The following is a 24699-nucleotide window of genomic DNA, read 5'->3' as shown; positions in this document are numbered from 1 at the left end:
CTATAGTGTACCTACTGTATAGTGTACCAATGTACTTATTAGTACAAATAAGTATACCTCTGATATCACTTGACATTATGTAAGGAAAGACGATCCTCTACCAATACCTACTCCGGGTACCATTCATTTTGCTATTTTTCTATCGAATGTCTTATAATGCTTATTGACTTTATTTCATGTTTTGTAGTCAGCAGCGAAAAAAACAGTAGTAAGTAATATGACAACCGCATTCTATATTTTTATGATGTGTGCTAAAGGCACATAAAGAACGCTAATATAGAAATTCGACATAAAAACAAATGACATTTAAAGACAGTAAAACTGATTGAAACATGGAAACAACCTAGAATGCAGTTAACATAAAATTGAATGTCTATATTGGCTGCCAAAACATTGATGCGTGATATTGCGACAAGAAAAACAAAACAAACAGATAATCTGTGTTGAAAGAAGGCCATTTGGTAAAAAAAGTGAATTAATAATGTATTTTCTTGGCTCGTGTCGAGGGATTGCAGTCCCTTTGTAGTCTGGCGATGGCAATATTTCCCGTGCAGTCGAGTAAACAGAGGGCTACGACGGACGAAGACAAATAGCCATGCGGTCAACAAGCCGCGGGGACATCACTAACGAATATGTAAAGGAAACCATCTTACTAACAACCACAATATCAGCAAATACTTCATATTATATACGCCACATGTGATATTTCCTTTTTCTTTTATACTTTTTCGTTGCTATCGTTTAGCTAAGCATATTTCTCATGTTTATAGTTGTTTTATTTAGAAGCTATATCTATGTACTTGCAGCTTGTTTTTTGTTTCAGTTTTATTGCAAATCATTCAGTGATCCCGTAGGTAATGCTTACGTATACATACAGATACGAATCTAAAATGTTTGTAATAACTGAAAAACTTTGTTGTTTATGTTTTTGTAAGGGAAAAGTATAGTTAATGTACAAGAATCAAATGTAGGCTAACAAACGACCCACATATTGCTCAAAATGAGAAGGGAAACACAATAAAATTGATAATGAAACAGTAATAGGTTTTATGGACTTCATCTCGTATGAAATGCTTAATATTTTTACGAATCATAACTTTGATCAATATAAATGTTTATTGTTCATATGAATGGGGTTGTTTACAACTACATAATATACTCTTCTTAATAATTACGTATGAATTTCGAACCAGTATATTGATTTGTGACGTGATACTGCATAACAATATGAGATTTGTTTAATAATGCCTTATTATGTATGCGATTCTACAAATCTGTCTTAAGAAAGACACATTCATTGCGCAGTTTGAGATTTAGTATTTCAATATACACACCCGATAACCTAATATTTCTGTTCTATCTATGCCTTGCTCACCTGAAGTATTTCCTGGTGAAGGCATCGCAGTTGCATATGAGGAACCGTCTCCCGAGTATGAAGACTGTATTCCCAACGATCAGGTCCTGGGGAGCGTAGTACTCCGTAGTCACCTCCTCTTCCGTCGTCTCCAGCACCGTGGATGGGAAGGCCACTGTGGAGTATAGGATATGATGTATTAAAAATATGTAGTACTAAATGCTAACTTAATCAATACCATCTTTGAAAATTCGTTACACTCAGTTATGATTATAAATTATTCGGAAGACCATAAACAAAACGACTCTATCTATACCACATTTAAGTTCAAAATAACTTATCTAAGAGACTAGATTCCATTTATAGCATACTCAATAAAAATCTGACTTTTTATTTATCAAGAACCCTTTCACTACTCATCTACGCACAAAGGTACGACAGAGATTGTAAACAAAGAGTAAATTCCACCCACACATGGAAGAGAGATCGGTCCGCCAAACATATAAGAAGCGCCTTTCAAAATATTCATACCACACGAGCTGACTGAGGAAAATATTCTACATTTTGCTGCGTGTATGTCACATAGGCCAGTATGAATATTATGAGTAACAGCTATACCCTAATCGCAAAGGTTAACTTTCATACAAGCATTCAGCATTGAGGAGGGTCGCTCCTGTGACCTTCGGCGTCATAAAGACGTTGAATGGCTACATCGATATTCGATATTGGATTATACAAATCATTTTTACCTTTACACTCTTCAATTTATATATTTTTTAAAAGGGAATAAAACTAGCTGGGAGAAAAATCGCCGAACGGAAATTGAAAATTCCTTCTGAAATCTTGTTTGATTTACGTAGAAAGATTTTGAGCTTTATGGTATATGAAACCTTAAAGCTATCATTATAGGATGTGCAATCTATCTAAATATGATAGTTATAGTAATTAACTTTTCTAATATTAGTGACGCAGCAAAGAAAATGTCGTAATACGTACTTGTACCACAGCCATGTATCGTTCTTCCCTCGTTTTACAGCCGTTTATTATCCCAAGCCTACCCTGCAGTTATTTAGCGGGCGAAAGCACACGTAGCTAATAAATTTGTATTAAGAAAGTTACGGGTTAATAAGGTTCACGCTACTTTGTGGACGAACGTGATATCGTTGATATTCACTATTTTTAACCACAGTTCAAAATGGTGTAGGTTATATCTAAAAATAGATATCTTTTTTAACTAATGCAATCACCATTCTGACGAACATCCATTTGGCATTTCAGCACTGACCTTTTAATGGCGAAGGTTCATGTTTGGGGGCGGAAGGTAATCTCAGAAATGCTTTACTTTCAGTACCTTTGTGCGGTGTAATAAATTTAATCCATGACTGCACTCTGTACTTACCGGCAAAATACATCACTAGTTTCAGGCAATAAAGGCAAATTGCGAGGAAAGCCATACGTACATAAATCTGTGACCTAAAGCGGCTAGGTAGGAGCTGTCGTCCTGCCACATGGGACGGTATTGCTCCAATGAAAAACGACGGAACTACCAATAGAATATATTGAGTCAGAAGCATTCATCACCGACTGACATTCGATTAAGTCCCTGCTGTAGAAACAGCGGCAATATAACACCCTGTATTTACAAAGTTTGTTTGAATACCTGGGATGTGGGGCGAGGTGGCTTTATTATAGATTCAATTGTGCACCGCTCCAATACATTTTATTTACGCTGTTGCTCTCTTTTATTGACGCTAACGTGGAAAATCCACATTCGAGTAGTACTACAATTTTCAGGCCAGACATATAAGGTATTGCTGTTATTTTTACAACGTATAAAATTATATAAGTTAAGTACCTATATAACTAAGCGTCGATACTTTACTAATGTCATTCTCGTTCAGACTAGTTCAATAACACAATTTCACCTTTTATTATTCTACTACCTGTCTGCAGTATGTAGGTCGCCACGTCCACGTTACGTTTTGCCAATACTGGCCGTCATACACTGTCAATCTTCCGGACGTATCTATCAAGGTTCCACTGAAAGGCCAAGGCTATTGGCAATAACCCCATAGGCTAATACACTTCTATTTAATCACAGATTTATTGACCGGTCATCTACTTGAACTCACCATACACCAGAATATTGTACTTTTATATATATGAACTTAGCTAATATCATAACATAACGTAGTAATACCATGCCGCTACAAAATGTAAATAACTTGTCCAATTAAGATAGAAAATCAAAGTCAGAAGATATCATAGACTGCAGTGTTGTACATAATATTTAATATCAAACGGATCGCATTATCTTACAAAGCAAAGCTAAAGAGGGGCTCTATTCATGGCCCGCCAAGTATATCGGTTACCGTATTCATTAATTAAATTCTGGGAAAACAAACAACAAATTACAAAGGCTTCTCAGACGGCCTTTGCTAGTCTGCAATAATTCATAATCTCCCGGCGAAGAAGTCGAACTCGAGGCTCGGTAACTCCTCAAACTTTCATAGCTTAATCTCCTTAAAAGCTATTAATATAAAGAGAGGTATCCCTGTTTGTTAGATCGCTAATTGCTTATAACTCAATCTAATTTTGTAATTAACTGTATGATATGTAATCGTGGGTGCTTTATTGAGTTTACAGGTCGGATTAAATATATGTTTTTGGATTTATTCGATCAATATTCTAGACTGGTTGCATATTAGAACCCTGGTTCATTACCTATTGAAATAGACATCTATTGTAATGTAATTGTAAATGGTAAATTAAAGTGTGTATTTCTTCTACCTATATTCTACTCGAAAAAATTTTAACTATTGCGTATGTACCACTTATTCGAAGAGAAACTAGAACCATTAGTACCTTCCTCGTTACAAAACTAATTCCTAAATGAAGAATATTATTTTGTTTGTTAAGTGCAGAAGACAAACGGTTTAAGCTAAATGCCTGTAGGGATTAAGCAGGGCCGGGCGGCCGGCCGCGTTGCCCCGGCACAATGGAACATTGGAATGCTATTTGTGATGTTAAAAACGCGGAAACGAATCTTTTTGTAAAATGGAAAACGTTTTATCATAATACCTCCTCTATTCTCAATTATTCAGTATTTAAGCCCCATTGACCTATTACGATATAAGGTGTTTTGCTTTAAATTATTCATTCTGTATAATTAGTTACGGATTATTTTCCACTATTTACATTATATTCTAATGGCGGCTCCACCCGCGATCCCATGGGATATAATAAGCCATGAGCCTATATGTTATTCCAGATAATAATTAACCCCTGTTCCAAATTTCATCTCGATCCCTTCAGTTTTGACGTGAAAGACACAAACTTTCACATTGATAATAATTATTAGTAGGATTAGGTACCGTGAATTCCTGTAGTTTTATGAAATGGAAACTATCCAGAACTTTTCGAGGGCTCTATTAAAGACATGTAGGTCAGCGTCACTAAAACTATGCTAATAATATTCAAGTACATATTTTAGGATATATTTACTTTGAAGAAATTTGATCATAAACGATTTTACACCGTTATCTATTTTGCTGTGGATAAAAATAAGACGTGTTATAATAAAAATACATTATTTCTAAGCCTTTCGAGTATTGTGATTGAGTCATTACAGTGACGGAATTTGATATAGCTATGTGAGCACAGGCGCACCCGGCCCGGGCGGGCACATATTATTACCACATCCACTTTTTATCGGCATTTTCGCAGCACCTAACAAGCACCATTGAAAGACCATTAAAGGTTTTTGTCCTCACTCGAGTTGGGGCAGTGAGCCGAGTTACGATCTGTGTTTGATCACTTACCACTTACGAATAGTTACTGCTGTATTATTTAGCAATAAGGCTCAAGTTGAAGGCGTCACGTCTACCCGACCTGGTTTAAAGTATAGTGTTCAGCACAAACATCTTACCAGGCTTCTCCTTCCACTTCTTAGGCAGCTTTGTTTTCTTTAGAAGCATCGGGAAAGGATCTTTTCCGCCCTTCCCGTCGTGGATTTCCTGAGTGAATACAGATAAGACTTAGTATAGGAAGATTTGATTTTGTAACTTATAAAGTAACCATATCTATACACAATTTTTGTCAAAACTATAGTTACAAAATAAATACACATTGAAACTACAATTGAGCATAGAAATCCCAAAAAGACTGCCTCATAATATCTTGTAAGAAATATAATCCCGGGACGATTTAGCTTGGCAGTGGTCGAGGGCGCTATAACTAATGAAGCATTAATTACTAATGAGGTACAGTACCGGGATAAGTGCCCACACGTCTACGCGGACGCTGAGGAATTTTTATTGAGCGTTCGTAATTGGAGTGCGTCCTGCCAGGGCCCACATAAATATTCATTGCTCTGATTTTCCAAGGCCCCTCGCTTGTTTTTAAATTAAACCCTAAATTTACCCGCGCTTATTGAATGCTTTTATGGCTCGCCTTTGTTCAGCCAGTTATATAAATATAGCGATGGTATTTATTGCTTTATTAATTAATCTTGGCTAAATTAATTTCTAATGTTTTTTCCTTTTTTATTATATTTTTGGGTCAAACAAGTTATTGGAGTATAAGTATTTTTAACCAGGATTCTTACTCTTGGATATTGAAGGTATATACCCAGTTTCGTCTAGTATCCTCAGGAGCGCTTTAAAGTTTTAGATGTTACTATGGCAGCATTTAAGTTATAAGAGAAAAGCTTTTCTTAATTTCATGCAATCTTAGGCTTTAAGTCCTTATCCTCTCGTATATAAGACACAATAGAAAACACATTGTGTCTCGCTTGGATCTGCGTTCCGGCTTAAAGAATAAAGATCAAAATTGCTTTCATCTTGACATTTCAGTTTAAGCATGCCTTTGAAAACGATATTCAGTAAGCTATATATTATTATCTCCATATGTAGGTACTTAGTGTATAACGAACTGAAGGAAAAATATACTTGAAAATACGTATGTAAAAAGTTCTTCAAACTTTGTTCGAAATGGAAAATCCAATTCCTAGTATGGGGTAGACTCAAATAGGTTTAACTATTTTAATCCGCCCCATCCCGACTATTAAACTTGTGCTATTTTAGTACAAATTATTATTGTACCGAAGTACATTGCTGTTGTTATTAGACTATATTTAGAGCTGAATGACGTCTGTTGTCGTAGTAGGATCTTATTTCATAAGCAATAAATACTAAATAATGAAGATTGTTTATTTTTTGTCTGCGTCATGAATACTAAAAGAATACCTGAATTTTAGAAATGAAGACTCACCTTTACGGCAATAGTATCGTCTTGCAGGAAGTAGAGTAGCTTGTAATCCTTCAGTTCCCCAAAAGCTGAGTCACGGTCATCCCATACCACGTCGAAGCTATAAAAAGAGCAATCAATTAAATGAAGTACATCCTGCGACCTCGACTGGGACTAGTTTCCCCGTACATGTGGACACAGTCGGCTCAGGGACCGTATCTCAGGTCCAGGCATATCTACAACTTGTGCCATGATAACATCTTACTAGGAAACCATGATTTCCCCGAGGATCGAAGAGGTCAGGCGGCAGTTGCTTCGTGAAAAATTGTGCACACTGTATAATTAATGTAGCCAGCACACAGGACTAACCCACAAATAGAATTACTTGAAGAAAGTACGGACAGAAGAGTGTTATGGAAGGTTCCATCGAGATTTTCATAAGCTCCCTCTTTATTATGTCCTAGACTATCCTAGGGGATCCACAGCAGGCTATCCTAGCTTACGGATCTATTAGGCTATAAAGAGCCGACCAATGGACGAAAATAGCCGGCCTATAAAAAGAATATGACCGCTACCATAAATAAAATGAAGAGGATTTATTTCACGCGAAAATATACAATGTGGATATGGGACGAGCTCGATGTGTTTAGCTGTTGGAAGTCTCTTTGTATACCTGATGGGTGGATGGGGCATTTGGGTATTTTTAGTTGTAACATTCATAAATAACTTAGTGGTTTTAAAACGCAACGTGACTGATTTTAGAAACGGGTTCGGAGTGTGTCCATCCACGTGAGTTTATATGCTAACCAAACCCAGTATTCTCCACGTGTAATTTTATTCTTGAAAGTACAGAAGTAGAATGCTATTTCGTTATTTTATCCAAGAGATAAAAACTGATCCCAATAAGCTTCCATATTTATCACACAGCATAATAACAAAATTTTACAGCAAACCAAATGGAGGTTCAATCACACAACCAGATGCCGCCAATCCAATCAATCAATCTGTTCTCCTGGTACCGAGTACTACTAGCTAGCATTGACAAGTTGCACATAAATTAATTTATTTATAGTTTTAAGAAATTCAGTTACGTATTTTAGTATGTTCTAATAATTGCATGTGCATGTATAAGATATACAATCTAAAATTGCAGAAGTTTTATGCAATTGAACTATAATAACATCTAAAGATACAATAAGTGATGATTTGAAAGAGCAAGATTGCATTTGGTTTCAGCGAACGTAGCGTTCGTAGTTACGATTTCGTAGCAGTGAACGTGCTTCTCGTAGCATTAAAGTGAATTTCGTAGCGGCCAACACATTTCGTAGCAAAAAGCTGCACACGCTATTTGCAAATTGGTTACTGTGCCCTACTATCAACCTAATTGCCATAACAACAGAGTATATTTCTATAAATACACACATATATCATCATGTTAACAACAAGCCCTTCACATTTCCGTACTAATTACATTTTCGATACCGATTTACACCCTTCTGAGCAATACTAAATTGATTTATGGAATCAGTCCAACACATAGCCGGAACAGGCGTGGTTAATCTCTTGGCATTAACAAAGTTTTCCATTGTGAGTGATCAAGTATGTACCAAACACTAAGTTTCGTTCGAATTATGCATTCTTTTTGCCTGTAATTAGATGTTTAATTCTAAAATGAGAAAAACTATTTGCTAATTCTATGTTATTGATCTGAAATGTAAATTGGTAGAAAGCTTATTGTGCTCTAAGGAAGGCACGAAAACATACAGCGCAAAGTAAATTTTAGAGACTCGTACGTACCTTCACGTACTAGAAAGTAAAGATACCAACTCAATATAACCGTATAAGTATTCCATCAAGTTTATAATGAATTCGCAAAGCTAATGTGACGGTCTGAAAGGATGATAGGGTGCGTCTTCCATGTCACACGTAAATCGAACGGGCAAACATACGACACATTAAGGTTGAGGACACACTGCTAGGTGACAGCGACAAGCGGCAGTCTACACTGCACACAAATTGCTTTTGCATCGCCCCAAGGCTCGGAGACAACGTCGCAACGATTTATTAATATCGATTGATGTCGGCAAATACGAGACGGCAGTACACAAGAGACAAGACCAATTGAGTATCGTATTGATGCTATAAACGAGGCGCAGGTGTGACCATTGTGTGTGAGCCCGACATTAAATAAACATTTCGGTTCATTCTCCATAATATTGAGTCTTTATCGTGTTTTATTATTTGGAATATATTTTTGATTATGTTCAATTGCGGTGTAATGTAACCACAATTTATTTGTTGTCGATTAATTTTATTGGTTTGTGAATGTAGTTTACGTTTATACTTTGTGATTACTCGTTACAGGTTTCATTTTAAAATAGCGTTCCTGCCATAGCTATACAAAACACCAGTTATTAAAGAAGAAGCCTAAAAGACAAGATTTTATGTAATATTTTTAGCCGATCTCAGCTCGAGACATAATTTTTCCACAAGCTATCCGGTGTCTTAGAAACGCTAGTCCGTGGGCGCCCGCCTACGCTTGGCTTGCACTGCCAATGGTTATGATTTATATTTAGAGGAGCGAGGATACATTGTTTACAATCTTCAGAGAATATCTTTGCATAGTCCGCCATTATCGTACAGGACTTAGTACCTACATTTATTGCTTAATTTCGGATTACCACCTGCTTACTTATCCCTTCGAATTTAACGGCGCTATAAATATTGTAGTGGTAATACTAAAATGATCATTGCGGAAGACTTGAACGTTAGTTTCTGGTATAAAACTTAGTTTTTGATGAGAAAATATTAACCTACTTCTATTCTGGCGTACTTAGTTAAGTATTATTTTCTATGTCGCTAACGCTTCACTAATGTATCCGCTACCTATAACGTGTCAATCACCCAGTAGCTCCGTGGCATTTGATTGTAATTACCTCTGTTTACACCAAGAGGAAATGGGTGTGGGATGCACGTGAGTGAGCAACTAAACTGCTACCGACAGAAACTTGGTAGTTGCTAGCTACATACATAACTTAACACAGTTTTCCACTGAACTGGTAACCTAAGATACTTAAATTCACAAACATTTATAATCTGACTGTCTCTCTAACAAATAATTCACACTTAGACTTTACTGCAGTCGCAAATTCAAAATGCTTTAGACTTGAGACAATAATATATAGGTAGACTCATAATCATCGATACTTTGCGCTGTTATTGTATGAGCACTAATAAATAATATCGCCTGGAAGGAGCAAAAATAGAAAGTGTGACACTCTCGTCCTAGTTAGGAAACTCCTGTGATTTATGAACAAAACTCCGGAGCTTGTTTATTATTATAGCTGGAGATAATAATAATAAATAGCCAACAATTACAACTGAGTGACGAAGAAACGAAATGAAACGTTCCAACTAATTGTGTTAAAAATACAAGGCCGATGTAAAGTGGGTCGACATTAGCTTCAGACTTCATCACTGACTTACTTATAATGAGAAAGTTTTTATAATTTTAAGGTTTTTGTGTGTCCATTGTTTTTTGTAAAATGATTGAATATATTCTTGTTTCAGCTGTCTATCGTATTATTTGATGAATTAAGTAGACAAATAAACGAAACATTTGTAATTAGAGTGGGATGCAGATTAGAAATGTTGAGTACCGCCGGCGCCGGCCCAATGCACGTGCCGCCATTACACTCGTGCCTTTATGTTTCACAGCTGAAATCCTCACATTTTACGCTTGTAGCTCGCACACATATATTTTATGTTTCCTCTGCAACTGATTTAAAAACAAAATTTACTAGTTATAAATTGTCCGTTCAGCAGAATTTGTTATTTGGCATAGGAATAAATAACAAAAAGTAATAAAACGATTAAAGGAACGTTCGGCCAGAGTAACAGTAAAGTTGCGAGCCATAAACAAGGAACAGATGGGTGGTTTGGGGCGCTAACCGCGCGCCACGCGGCCTCGCGCCGAAAGCCGAAAGCCGAGCCGCTGTGGTCGACGCCTACCAAGACTTGACACAAATGCGAAACTACGACCAAGCTATTTATAAGCCCTCACTATCTAAGTCTTTAACAAAGTAGAGCTTATCCTTATACAAAAGTGATACGACCAAGTTTTCATTAGCCATCCATCCCTAGTTATCCATTGGCTTACGTCAGACTTAAGCTCGGAGCAGTTGTTATGTGAAAGTTATCGCTCATCAACCGTCTAAGTATGTAGATACCTATGTCAAATACTAGGTGTAAGTAATCTGATCTCCATGCTACAATCAAGAATGATTCTTTTCACAGCTGATTGCGGATTGGGAAAGAATATACCTACTTATATCTAACCTAACGTATCAGTACTTTTGATAACCACGCTAACTAACCTATCGGTATTTTTGATACCTTAACTGGAAAAATATACTCATTACGTATACTTTCATTTCTGTCTACTTTGGTACATTTTTACCTATATCAAATCCCATAAAATTATGGCCAAAGACATGAGATAGAAATAATTTTTATCACAGAAAATTGGTGCTCTACATTATGGCCGTCGTACCATCAATCTTCAGTAATCACCTCTACATAAACTCCGCTTGAAGATTGCATTCCCAAGCAAAGTTTTCAATGACCCCAATAGAACAAATTTTATAATCGTAACTCAGTCTAAACTCGCGTTCAGCAAAGTTTAAGAGCGGAGTCGTCGAGTCGTCCCCTTAACGAGTTTGTTGGAAGCAAATCGACAGATACGACAGCGGGCAGCGGTACATCACTACATCTCTACTCTACACTATAGTGTCTTACATCACTTCTCTCTGTTGTTCCTTTTTTAATTTATAAATGTTGACGTCAAAGACAGTCAGATGCAATTTATCATCTTAAGGAAATAATGAGGAAAAACACATAAAACCTTGATATACTCGTAAAAGTATTATTCACTGACAATAATCTAATGTGTTTGTTGCTAATCCAACTACAAATAAGATAATATTATGTAAAATGTTTAAAATGATGGCCAAAGGTTTTTAATTATGCACAAGGACACGTAATTAATCAAGTCTGTCGATACTTACGTATTAAACTAGCTATAGCAGCTTTGTGCCAACAAACTGGTTAACAGACAAACCAGTCGAAGTTAATAAACAGAGGAGATATTAAAACTGTTAGCCGTATCATAACTGAGATGAAATATTAAAGCAAGGTTCCTCTCCACTCAAACATTCAATACACAAGACGTTCGTATAGAAGCAGTTAATATGCCATCCACATCTTGCGGCATGACGCATGCCAGAATTCCAATTTCAGTGTGTAATAAAGAATTAAACGAGGGAACGAGCCTCTCGCAGTGTTCTGCGTCACTCGTCACTCCGCCATGTAATGAGGGTGTAAGTCGCCGACTGCTCGCGCCCGTCTTACAGCACTCGAGCACATAGCTACTGCTCGCCATCAAACAATGTATGTTCCGGGATTTTGCCTTGTTTAATTAAACCTTCCTGAGTTTAATTAACCATTTTTTATTAAATTAGTTTGAGTTGGTTAGCTGTGTGGTGACTACAGAGTAGAGTGTTTGTCACCACCCTGCCTCTTCCCACGGGTGTCGTCAATAAAGGATGTACATAGACATGGTTAATATTTAACAGACTGTGTAGCAGGGCTGTATGATAAGCTTAATCATTTTCAACTCTAATCTCCTACCCGCTTGCAAGTGGTGGCATTTTTGGCAAACCCCTTTTTGTAGAGGAGACCCATAATTTAGGTAGTAGTTGTCAGAGTCAAGTCAACAAGTGACAAGTACTTTCTTTTATTAATTTATTTAGCCAATAAATATATGCGTTTAATAAGTAACAATGATTTAATTTCATTATTCAATCTAAAACCCATAATGACATCTCAAACCACAGATTATGGAGAAAATAATGTGTTTCCAGATAATAAAATGACAAGTGGCGACAACATTCATTTTAAGTGTTTTCATTATAAAGAAGTTGTAATTTATGACGTACTTAGAATAAAAAATCTGTCGAGTATATGGGTCCTTGTTTATGGTTCATAAAAGCTGAGAGTGAGGCCGAGTGTGGGGGCAACTTACTTATAATTCAGTAGGTAATGATTCGTACATACAATATTGAGGAAACTGCAGACATTGGGAAACGAGATACTGCAATACCATATGTACTCTGGCTTTAGGAGGCAAATATTTTAGAGCGTGTACACTGACTTTTACAAAAATATTAAGGTTGGTCGAATTTCTTTCTTTCACGGGCAGCGAGAGCCACGTGATCATTTCAAATATGTACGCATACTACGCATTATTTATAGCATGACCTTATTTCTCTGAGAGCAGAAAGCAATGTTTATAAACTTCTGAATAATAAATATTCAAATATGGAAAACATAATAATATCTCTTGTAAAATAACGGTAAAACTGGTGGAAATAAAGACATGAACCGTAAGAAAGAAAATAAAAACATACTTACTTACTTTCCTATGTGATATTGAGTATAATTAGTGCTAAACGAATCATCATAAGCTAACAATGTTCCAAAAATGTCCAGTCCCATGCTATCTTTTTCAAAGCAAACCAAACAATGGAAAAGGAAGCATTTAACTATCTATACTACGCATGTGTCCAACATCCGTCCTTCCCCCATTCAATCATCGCCAAAAGCCTATTTTGTTCACGCAAACCTAACCGGCAAGCTCAATAAGACCTTCATTTGCAGACTCGGGTCCGTCATTAAGTTTTTCATTCCACCTAAGTTTGTACATCTAAAACACGAGGCTCGTTTCGGCTAGTTCAATTGTCATTAACTCTTGCCCCTTTTGAATCAAATTAATGTTAGTAAAGACGACGTTTAGCCAGTGACTTGACTGGTGGTCACGTAACGTACGGCCGAAGGACAAAGTAATCGGTGGAGTAACGAAAACCAGATTCTGACGCGAAGTGATCGATAAAATAAAAGTTTATAGGATCTGCTTGGTAACACTCCGTTCTCCGTCTGCCGTATTTACGACTGTGTGCTCGAGAACTCGACACACAAGAGTTATCGCTCTCACAAAGTAAGCCAATCATCTGCAAGCTTTGCTATGCGCACAGTTATATTGCTACAGGGTCTATAATAAAATTAATTGTACATAAATATGAAGAATCAAAGTAGGTAATATGTGATTGTCGTGTCTACACACATATAAGTACTAAGTACACGGTTGAACTGAACACTATAGTCTAATAGCATGTTTACTCCTGGGAGCGCGCTCCAATAATCTCTATTTGTAAAGCAAATAATGGCAAGTCTTCATTAAAATCACAATAGAATCTATTGTAATAAGTCCGGAACCTCGCTCGGAGCAGTAAGCGGCGAGAGTACGTAATTAAACCTTGCAATTAACATGGACGTAATTCTTACTGAGCGGCAAGCGGCAAGCGGACTCTCGCCACTCCGCGCTCCGACTTGATTGCGAATGAATGCTCCTCCTTTGAAATATGATTACATTTATGTACTCATCGTTCTGATAAAGAATATGACCAGCTTCCTTTTGGTAAGTAACCATTTTTGTAAGCTAATACCCATACGTAAAATAATATAGGTAAGTATCCCGAAATAAGAACATGTTATTCTATCCTTATTCCCAATTTCGTAAGAACAAAAGCAAACTTTCACAATTAACATAAAATCTTAACAAATTCAAACAATATAAAAGGCAATAAAGTCCAGCACTTTGAGTTTAGTTAGTCTAGGAAATAAAAGTGACATAGTTTCGTGACGTCACTTTAAATTCTTTGTTCTACTTAGAAGAAGAATCAGTAAACTAGGAACACTAGACTGAGTATGTCTACAGTATGCCTTTCAAATTAATTTAAATTTATTTCAGAATGATTACTGACTCATTGAATGAGTTGTCGCAAGCGTAGGTAAGGGGCGCTCAGCACGATCGATCGATTAGGAAAATTATTTTACCAGAAGTATACAGGGACTTACACCTAAGTAGCCCAAGGTTCTCGAAATGAAAGGTATGGTTTTTAGAACAGATATTAGATATTGTCCCCAATAAAATTATCTCAGGGCATCTAGCCATATCTTAAATATGTTGGTTCCGATTAGTTATCATGCAGACTGTTTACCATGACGCTTGCGAAAAATAGAAGCATGTTAAACTTTCATTAACTAAGCTAAACATGTTTTCACAGAACACTGCACTCTTTGAATTAAATAGAAAACATTTTCTTTGATAAATAATGATGTAAAATGTAGCTCCATATTTTATCTAAATACATAATACTCATTGCATGATATAATGTTTATTTTGAAATGTCAAGTAATAACACGAGAGTGAAGAGTTTTCATTACTTTGACCAACATACAACATATCAAAGTCCGCTTTGAGTTTCTCTTCAAACAAATTGTTAGACGTTATTCTACGAAATAATTTTGGACGAGCAAGCTGTGTGAGTGTGACTGCTCACATGAAACCTTTGCTCAACGGCTAATTCTGATGTAACTGTTAGACGTCGTATTTCGTTCAAAGGACCACAAAGCGCGAGAGGACCTTTAAACAAATCCAGCAAAGTCAAAGTGAATTTTAAATTTTTCCTTAAGGAAGGGAAATATTGATAATTTTGATAACATACCAAAATGAACCGTTAATATTGTACATTACTAGTATGTAGGTAAATAATTTTTATATTGAGTTCATTCAGCCTATTTATATACCTAACAAATGAAATATCTTCGAAAAATAATCACACGGAAACTGCAGACACACAAGTGCTACCTACGGTACCTATTTAATAATGTAATCGTATGTCTAAGTACGTACTAAACATGTGTCGCAACCACTCGATGCTATTGTTGCGACTAGTTTCCCAGTGGCGCAGGTAATCCGATGTAAGTGCACTGAGTGACGGTTGGAAGACAAACCCTGCTGGATGGCTCCCCCGAGGCACGGCGGCAGCTAGACTAACTAGTTGCCAGTTTATACCGCGCTCTGATTAGATACACTCCTGCTATTTAATTACATACACAATTCCAACTTCAGCATGCATTTGAGATGTGATATTTGAAATTGTCAAAATTAATTGAAGTTTTAATTGAATTCAGACTGCACGGTTGGCGCGGTGGCTGGGTAACTGGCAGCCGCGCAACGTGTAGCGGGTTCGATTCCCGCACGGAGCAAATCTTTGTGTGATCCACAAATTGTTGTTTCGGGTCTGGGTGTCATGTGTATGTGAACTTGTATGTTTGTAAACGTACCCACGACACAAGAGACAATCCTAGTGTGGTGCAACGCTTTTTTTTTTAAATTTGCTTATGACTTTTGGTTTGTGGTGACACATGACAAGTGACAGATGACAGAAGTCGCACATAGACTACCGACGAGCAAATCAACGGATGACGTCATAAAAATCCTACATCGCACATGCGAATTAACATGGATAGAAAATCCCAACGTACAACAGTTGGGCAGAAAGCCCGCCGGGCATGATCATTTCGCCTGGTCGGAGGGTCCTCCTTTTCTTAGGGAACTTTGCTCACTGTTCCCTAAAGGTTTATTTTTCAAACTTTTTATTCTCTATCGACGCGTCAGTGAATACTTACTTAATAATTCCATAAATATTGCAATAAGATTTGTCTTATAATCCTTTACACTCTTTCAATTTGTCCAAAGTGAGAGCAAAATAAATTCCTTTAAAATATTCTCATGTCAAACATTTGCTTCGTAAATATGTTAGTTCTAAAGTTGTAGAGCCCCACGTGTCGCATTGAATTTTCATATAAAGTTGTTCAAAGATGGAACGAAATCGTAAACTTCCAATGTGTGTCGTTTACCTTAGAAAACGATACACTTCCTACAGTCGGGAAATAATGTTACGCTCTGTAAGCTATATGGCTATATGCAGATATGCAGATATGTATATATGCAGATCTGCATCTCACCAATATAGTTATTTATAGAAAGATAATATTTTTTTCATTCCACACATTTACATTAATTTGGAAAATATCCGGAAACATTTCGAACAAAATATTCATACCAGCTCACTAAAAAATATTTGTTCAATCAAACTATTACAAATACATTATTAACAAATATTTGTCCAACTGACACGAACAATTTTGGTAACATTTATACGTATCTGCCTGTTAAGTATAGTGTGCACAATTTTCCCAACAAATCGGTTTTATACGCAGCGGATTTACACGCAGAAAAGAGAAATACTCTTACAAGTCACACTCACAATGATAGCTACAAAAAGAAAAATAAGAAAAAGAGTTACAATAGTCATGCTTTAGAGAGAAACTAGAAAGAGTTGGAGAGTAATTTTCCTTACCTCAGCACTTTTCCATCGTATTGTAGGAACCGTAGAAGATGGTCTTCGTGGACTTTCGATCTTTTCGGTGGACGCACGTTCTTCCATCTTTCCTTCTGAGTGTACGAATCCACTGGCAATTCTTCTTCTTTCGATATCTCCAACCCTTGAGACTCCAGCCATTCCTGTATAAAACGAGTAGGTAAAATATAGAAATTTGAAGCGTATGTTCATTGTAATAAAAACGAAAGTGCTTTGAATAGTTTTTTCAGTGTTAAGTAATGAAATAATCAAACACATAGGTAGTTTGTTTTGGAGTGTTATCGATATCAAGTGCGTAAGAGTACAGAAAATGTTCTAAGAAATTAAATGTGAAATATCAACTAATCATGGATTTTATTAGGAATAGTAAAAAGACTAAGTTACATAGGTCTTGAACTACCTAGGCACTGTGAACGTACTTAACTGAGGATAAATCAGGAACTGATATATCTAATACCTATGTTTATGTGTAATTAAATATTTATAAAACTCATGTCCATGGCAAATAATAGGAATAAGAAGGAACTGGAGAAATTGAATTTATAGGATAAGATCATTAGTTATTGTAAATAATAAATATAATATGTTGATAAGTACATGTAGTCGATAGTCTAGGTCAATAGGTAAACTATAAGTGTTGGGTAATTTCGCACGGGCAGCCATGAGCCTCCGTGGCGCAATTGGCTAGCGCGTTCGGCTGTTAACCGAAAGGTTGGTGGTTCGAGCCCACCCGGGGGCGTTTCTTTTATTAAAATTATTCTTAATATTCTTGTACATAAAATACGCAATAGCTGCCATATTACATAGATATGAATTTAAAGTATATTTTACTTCAATGAAAAATATTTTTTTGTAAATATAAAAAAAATATTGCTATTCAATTACGACAGGAGTCAACAACTCATGATATCTTGAAGAAATTATATGAAAATGGACGTCCTTATCAAGTTCCTTTCAACTTGATTTACTAGGAACACGATTAATATTGAATGAAACATAATAAAGTACGTACTTGTGTAGGAACACGTCAATTTTTTTACTCAGCTCGAGCGGAATGAAACAGGGTGAATGACCCGATTCTCGCTTAATAAAATAAAAGGATACAAAACATGTCAAGTGTGTAATGGGGCCACAAATCAAATTAGGGGAAAGCGCTAAGAGATATGAGTATAATAAAAGTGGGACATGAGAAATTGGAACAATTCATATTAATATAGGTTAAGATTTCCTTATGTTACTTAAACGCCTGCCAAAATTTAAAAGGCAATCATTTGCCTTACAATATTTAACACATTATGATTTAATAATTTTGTGATTGAATGATTACTATGTAAATTATTTCAGATAGAAATTAAATCAGGTAACATAGAACCGGACAGGCCTGCACGAAGCCGTAGTCAGTGAAAATGAAATATTACCACGGAATGAAAGCTCGAATATATTAATGGAACAACAAATACATTTCTGTAAAAATCACGATCATTTATTTAGCGTTTCTTACTTTATCATCAACAATTCAAGAGTGTTTAACTGTATTTACGGAGTCAGAGAAATTTAAGTTCTCAAGTGTCTGGAAACATTATAAAAAAAACTGGGCCTAAAGGTATAGGTAACAAAAATATATCTAAGTTTAAAATAAAGATGCTAAAAATGTTCCACGTGAGAATCGCCTAAACCCAGTACCACAACAATTATTTATTTATAGAACAAAATATTTCGTGTAGACACAGAAACGTTACTATTGTATGTCATGTTCCAATCGCGTGCCGTCGTCGCATTGCTATAAGAAACTTGCCAGGCGCTTGCTAGTCACACTGACCTCGGCCGACATCTCGTGTTCAGACAGTTACTGTGCAAACAGAGTGGGGGCTCATTGTCCAGCCCAAATAGCACCGATATCTGATGCTGACGGCTTGTATGCACGAGCTACGAAGGCCTGGTGATTCGATTTTGTACCTAGTTACTATAGAAGTAACGTTCACAGTTCAAGGTCAGCATATGAAGACTTGTTTTAGAAATGTTGTTTCAAGTAAAAAAAACAAACGTCTAAATAAGATTATAAGCCATTTTTCACAGGTATCAAACAAATGATAAATCGTATAAAAATACTCGTTTACATTTAAATTAAATCGTTACAATTCATGGAAGACCTGTTGGCAGGAGAGAGCCGAGAAATAGGTTTGGAAAAGAATCGTTTAAAAATGTTATCGTTTTAATTTCCCGTCGAAGACACATAATATTCAGGTGAGTGCCTACTCCTATACCTTAATAATTCGGTGAGTTCATCAAATGGACAATCAAAGTGTAAACGAATGACTTCGCATCTTTATAGCTGGCCATGAAACCGAATAAATAAAAACATTTCATAGATCATCTATGAAATGTTTATTAGATGTAGGTATACGTATGTATCTAGAACCACTTGATAAAAATATAAGTGAAGGAAGGTATTTCAACTTACCCACACAAATTTAAAAAATATACTTATTTTTCAAAATGGTAGATATCTTTTTAAAGTGCTAATAATATTTTATAATAATACCTACCTAGTTACATCTAAAGGTAGGTAACTGATAGCGATCTCTGAACTTTGTAATCATTAAGTAAAATATTATGATGTGATTAAAAATCACGATCCACGAACACTTCTGTTAATTTTGTATACATTATGGATGTGATTAAAAAATACGAACCGCGATCACTTCTGTTAATTTTGTATACATTTACTTTTTAGTTCGAAGTCTTGCTGTTGTCATAAACAGTTTTGAGCAATGTACGTCGTGCGGACACAGAAAGCCGTTAGTTGTATGGAGCGTCGTAATACCGACACGAAGTTGTTTGTGAGCTCGCTTGTCTCGACCGCGGCCTGTTTATCATTCGACCGGTGTATTGCCGAGCGTGCGTACTAACTCTTTACCTCTCGTGTCAAACATTATAAACTGTGTACAAAATGGTAGCCTTTGCGTTAAACAACCCAGCAGTGCAGTCCTACATTCTGTATTCTGCTATTCTAGCTCTTAAACTGTTAGTCCTGTCGCCGATGACAGGTGTGACGCGAGTCATCCGCGGTGTGTTCGCCAATCCAGAGGATGCTAAGACAATTAAGGGAGGCAAAGTGAAGTTCGATGACCCCGTGGTGGAGAGGATAAGGAGGGCGCATCTCAACGACTTGGAGAACATTCCTGCATTCTGGGTGCTGGGCGCGCTGTACGTGACTACTGGCCCGGTGGCTGCCTGGGCCACGCTGCTGTTCCGCGCCTACACGCTGGGCAGGATCCTGCACACCATCGTGTACGCCGTGGTGCCGCTCCCGCAGCCGGCGCGAGCTATCGCCTTCGTTGTCCCCGCCTTCATCTCATTCTACATGGGCCTCCAAGTTATATTATATTACATCACTGCATTGTAAATTAAACTCATTGCTCATCCAAGTGCTCAATTGTTCTTACTCCTTTATTGTTAATAGATAATATTTTGATACTAAAGGAAGTGTTTTATTTTATTAACACAATACACGAACCTGTTATAAAATTCCAAGCTTCCTCTTGTACCTGCATTCTCCCAAACAACATAACAGGTTGTGGTGTACGAAAACTGGTTTGTAGGTGGCATTTTGTTCAGTGAACACAAAATATCTTTGACCTTGCTAACAGATCGTAAATCAGTAATCACTAGACAACTATATAGCACCACAAAAAATGCATTATTCCCTGGTATGCCGAAACAACATAACAGATTCTCCGAACGCGGATCCACGCGAGAGACAGTTTCTCTATTGTTGTTTTATATACGAGAGGTTAATGGCTATTTACGCATCTATCTACCATGACATTTTAAGTCAATGAATTAAAAAATAAAATTATGAAGTATTTATTATCGTAAACAACAAAACTTTATTCTAGACTAGACCTTCAATCAGAATTACGTACATTAATATACATACATTACATAATACATTTTAAGTTATTAAAATAAAACAATGGAATAAAAGTAGACAAACTACTTTACAACAATGACTGGGTGAGTGCAGCGCTTCGTGGGTTCAATTCCCACGAGGTTCGGAATTGCTAATAGGTAGATTTTACAGATTAAAATTACCATTAATATTCCGGAGACTTGAGATTTGGTGGTGCTGATCAAATCTCATGACAGTGTTACGGCAAAATCAGAGGCTCCCAAAATTTGACAAGAGTTCTTACTATAAGAAGACCGACAGAAAGATGGCAATCACTCCATTTAATCAAATAAAATCAAAACTCGGTTAATAAATGAAGACACGTACTTCCTTTGAGAGGCTCCATAACAACAAACTAATGAAATAAATATTCCATACTTATATATATATACAGCATACTACACAAACAACTATACCTACCATGACTATGGTTGTGATTGCACAAAAACCAGTTCAGATTGCACCACCTGAATACTCTAGTTTAATATACCAACACGATAACCCACAAGTGCTGTATCATGGTGAGCCTGCGAGTTGACTCCTATATTATTACCGGCGACATCCCAGCCCAGATCGCCACTCTGACGCAAACATTGCAACCGAGCACTAATAACTGCTAGTGTAATTTCAAAGTCTTCAAACCATGGCACTCCTGTCGCTAGAGGACCCGGCCGTGCAGTCCTACATCCTATACTCAGCTATCTTGGCAATCAAACTTCTGGCTTTATCCATCCTGACAGGCACTACCCGAGCCAAGAAGAATGTGTACGCAAACCCTGAAGACGCTCGTGCGAGGAAGGGGGTAGTGAAGTATGATGATCCAGACGTGGAGCGAGTTCGTCGCGCGCACCTCAACGATTTGGAGAACATTCCCGTGTTCTGGGTGCTGGGCGCGCTGTACCTGACCACGGCGCCCTCTGCCTGGCTCGCCACCACACTGTTCCGTGTGTACACTGCCGGCCGAATCTTACACACCCTGGTCTACGCCGTCAAGCCAATGCCACCACCAAGTCGAGGCATCGGCTTCGGTATCCCTTACTTCATCACAATCTTCATGGGAGTCAAAGTAGTGCTACACTACATCAGTGCGCTGTGATTTGTGAACTTTAAGTTATTTGTGATATCTCACTGAAGCTGTGCAATTAGGTAATAAATGTAATATGATAATGTTTGATACAATAATTATAATTGAATTCTTTTTTATATTCTTGTATTTATTATCAATCATAATCATAAATTTCATAAGAATAACAATGTAACAGTGGGCCAAGTGAACTATTATAAACAACGTACAACCAGGTTTCTTTTTCAATCATTTTCATAGCTTCAACGCAGATAGTGCTACACAAAAAACAAATAAATATACATACGTTTACGATTTTAAAGAACTCTCGAAAACACGTTCCGAACAAGTGAAGAGTTTATTAAAAAAACATAGATAAAAGAGTCATATTTGGAATCCATTGAATGAGCTTCTGTTATAGGATGTTTGTCGATTAATATGCAAATATGTAAATACCTTTGCTAAACGTTGTTTTAATATACCAACAGTCAACACAGAATGTTACCCACTGGATACAGCTTCTGATATTAACATATCATCACTCTTGTTATATCCAAAAAGTGTAGGCAGATACTTAAAATACATGGACTTTTTGCCATTTACTTTATTGATAAATAAACAACAGGTCGTAATGTTGGGTTGAATGCCTAGGTACTATGCATTACTATTAAACTAGGAAAATATTTTAATGATAAGTTATCCTGTTCGTAACGAATAATCCAGTCAATGTTCGATTGTTATTCTTATGTGTGACATACAGCGATACTCATAGCGATAGTAGTAAGTGTTCTTCATGTCTCAGAGAAAAGTGAGAAAACGATAGTATTTTCATGTATTATTTGTATAAAAAATAATTTAAATTCACCTTATCCTTGACAATACACTATAATATGGTTAATGTCGAAGGTCGACAAGACAAGTAAGTTAAAAAAAAAGCGTAGTCACAGATGCTTCTGCTACGAACGAGTCAGTGTACTCAGGTTGACAACACCAACGCCCACTATCGGTTGATGAAATACTGTAGCGAACGATAACAAGCGAAGTGTTGTATCACAGTGAACAAGCGACTCGGTCAGTGTGACCGTTATATCCCAGCGCGCCGCTACACTCCGTCGGCTGCGAATTTAATAATCGAGCACCTAGCTACAGTAGTGTTTTAGTGAAACATGGCTTCGATATCATTGGATGATCCAGCGGTACAGTCGTACCTGCTGTATTCCAGCGTCTTGGGCCTCAAAGTTCTGAGCATGGCTTTCCTGACAGCCAGAGTGCGATACGCCAAGAATGTGTTTGCTAACCCAGAGGACGCCGCGGCGAAAAAGGAAAAGTGAAGTACGACGACCCCGACGTGGAGCGAGTTCGTCGCGCGCACCTCAACGATTTGGAGAACATTCCCGTGTTCTGGGTGCTGGGCGCGCTGTACCTGACCACGGCGCCCTCTGCCTGGCTCGCCACCACACTGTTCCGTGTGTACACTGCCGGCCGAGTGATACACACGCTGGTGTACGCTGTCAAGCCGCTGCCTCAGCCAGCGCGTGGCATCGCCTTCGGCATTCCTCTCATGATCACATTCTACATGGGAGTCAAAGTAATTATGCACTACTCCAGTGCGCTGTGATTTCTTAATAAGAATATATTGGACTGTATTAGACGCGTGATCAATAAAAAAGTTGTGTGTACTCAATCTACTCATAACTTGGAGTTGTATACTAATGTTTGTTAGATAATACAAGTATGTATAATCTTATCTAATCGTATACTGTCGTGGTAGGCAACTGTATACCGGCAAGTAGTACATATGACTGTTGTTTTTTATACAAATGTTTAATAAAGAACGTTTTGCCCTATACCTATAATTTGTTTGATTTAAAAACTGAATTAGGTTAGTACTTTGCAATACAGGTTTAACAATCGCTCGATTACGAAAATATCAAAAGTGATTATCCGCACTATCTAATCACAGTTCGCTCAACACAGATATGAAATAAAAATATTTGTTCAAGCTCTCAACAAAACTTGCCAATCATTCGCACACAGAGAGGAAGCAAATATTAGATTTTCATCACTCGGAAACTAATTACATTTTAAAGCACGGAACACACACTGCATAGATATCAAATACAAATAATAATTAGCAGTATTTCGTTAATTGTTGTTGAACTATAAACGGACGATCAACACTGATTATGTCAGTGTGAAACTAATACTCAGGTATTAATTTCATGCTTACTAACACGTATAAATATGATCCGTTCACAGGAATATCAAACTGACATGTGGTAATTTGAGTATTTGAATGAATATTACATAAATTATGTATAAGTTGCAAAATGGCAAAAATGTTTTAAACAATGCACTCGTTTTGAATCACAGAATAGAGGGGTGATGAAATGAAATAAACATGAGTAGTACAGCATCGTCGGTCGAGGGTAATAATAATTTCTGGTGTCGGGTTTGATTCTCGAGTTAAAAAAAATGGTATCACATGCTTTACTTCCTGATAGGTTAAATAGAGTAGCACATATTAGATGTAACAACCGGAGGACCAATTCCCCCCTTCCAAATCTTCCCAATCCCCGATTCCCCAACAACCCTTAAATTCCAATCACCCAAAAGTCCGGCAACGCATTTATAATGCCTCTGGTGTTTCAAGTGTCCATGGGCGACAGCGATTGCTTACCCTCAGGTGATCAATTTGCTCGTTTACCGGCTTATTCCATAAAAAACAACCATTTTA

General features: G+C 37.0%; 4 protein-coding genes and 1 non-coding gene across 5 annotated transcripts in view; 4 read left to right on the top strand and 1 right to left on the bottom strand.

Annotated features, from left to right (window-relative positions):
* LOC118262354 (EF-hand domain-containing protein 1) overlaps positions 1-24699 on the bottom strand; it is a 53477-nt gene that overhangs the window by 12755 nt on the left and 16023 nt on the right. Inside the window, exons 5-8 of the mRNA XM_035573614.2 lie at positions 16927-17090; positions 6626-6722; positions 5283-5370; positions 1376-1529 (exon numbers count right to left, since the gene is read on the bottom strand). Coding sequence (XP_035429507.2) covers positions 1376-1529; positions 5283-5370; positions 6626-6722; positions 16927-17090 — 503 coding nt within the window. The remainder of the gene's footprint in view (positions 1-1375; positions 1530-5282; positions 5371-6625; positions 6723-16926; positions 17091-24699) is intronic.
* On the top strand, positions 17613-17686 carry Trnan-guu (transfer RNA asparagine (anticodon GUU)). Its single transcript has one exon. It is a non-coding gene; the product is annotated as a tRNA-Asn (tRNA).
* The window catches only part of LOC118262358 (uncharacterized), a 119854-nt gene continuing 114161 nt past the window's right edge, over positions 19007-24699 (top strand). Inside the window, exon 1 of the mRNA XM_050697796.1 lies at positions 19007-19191. The gene's annotated coding sequence lies outside the window, so the exon portion shown is untranslated. The remainder of the gene's footprint in view (positions 19192-24699) is intronic.
* On the top strand, positions 19797-23811 carry LOC118262355 (uncharacterized). Its single transcript, XM_050697797.1, has 3 exons — positions 19797-20349; position 20435; positions 21579-23811. The coding sequence occupies exons 1-3, from the start codon at positions 19898-19900 to the stop codon at positions 21993-21995; spliced, it is 870 nt and encodes a 289-aa protein (XP_050553754.1). The 5' UTR covers positions 19797-19897; the 3' UTR covers positions 21996-23811.
* LOC118262356 (microsomal glutathione S-transferase 1) lies at positions 23129-23811 on the top strand. The gene is given in 2 exon segments (XM_035573616.2): positions 23129-23270; positions 23273-23811. Coding segments are annotated over 2 exon segments (450 nt in total). The 3' UTR covers positions 23581-23811.

The sequence above is a fragment of the Spodoptera frugiperda genome, chromosome 12 (assembly GCF_023101765.2).
Source record: "Spodoptera frugiperda isolate SF20-4 chromosome 12, AGI-APGP_CSIRO_Sfru_2.0, whole genome shotgun sequence".
NCBI lineage: Eukaryota > Metazoa > Arthropoda > Insecta > Lepidoptera > Noctuidae > Spodoptera > Spodoptera frugiperda.
The sequence above is the reverse complement of the archived record's forward strand: the minus strand, read 5'-3'. Positions and strand labels throughout refer to the sequence as shown.

Excerpts from the sequence above, each read along its gene's own strand:
- LOC118262355 (XM_050697797.1), top strand. The coding sequence starts at position 19,898 with ATGGTAGCCTTTGCGTTAAACAACCCAGCAGTGCAGTCCTACATTCTG.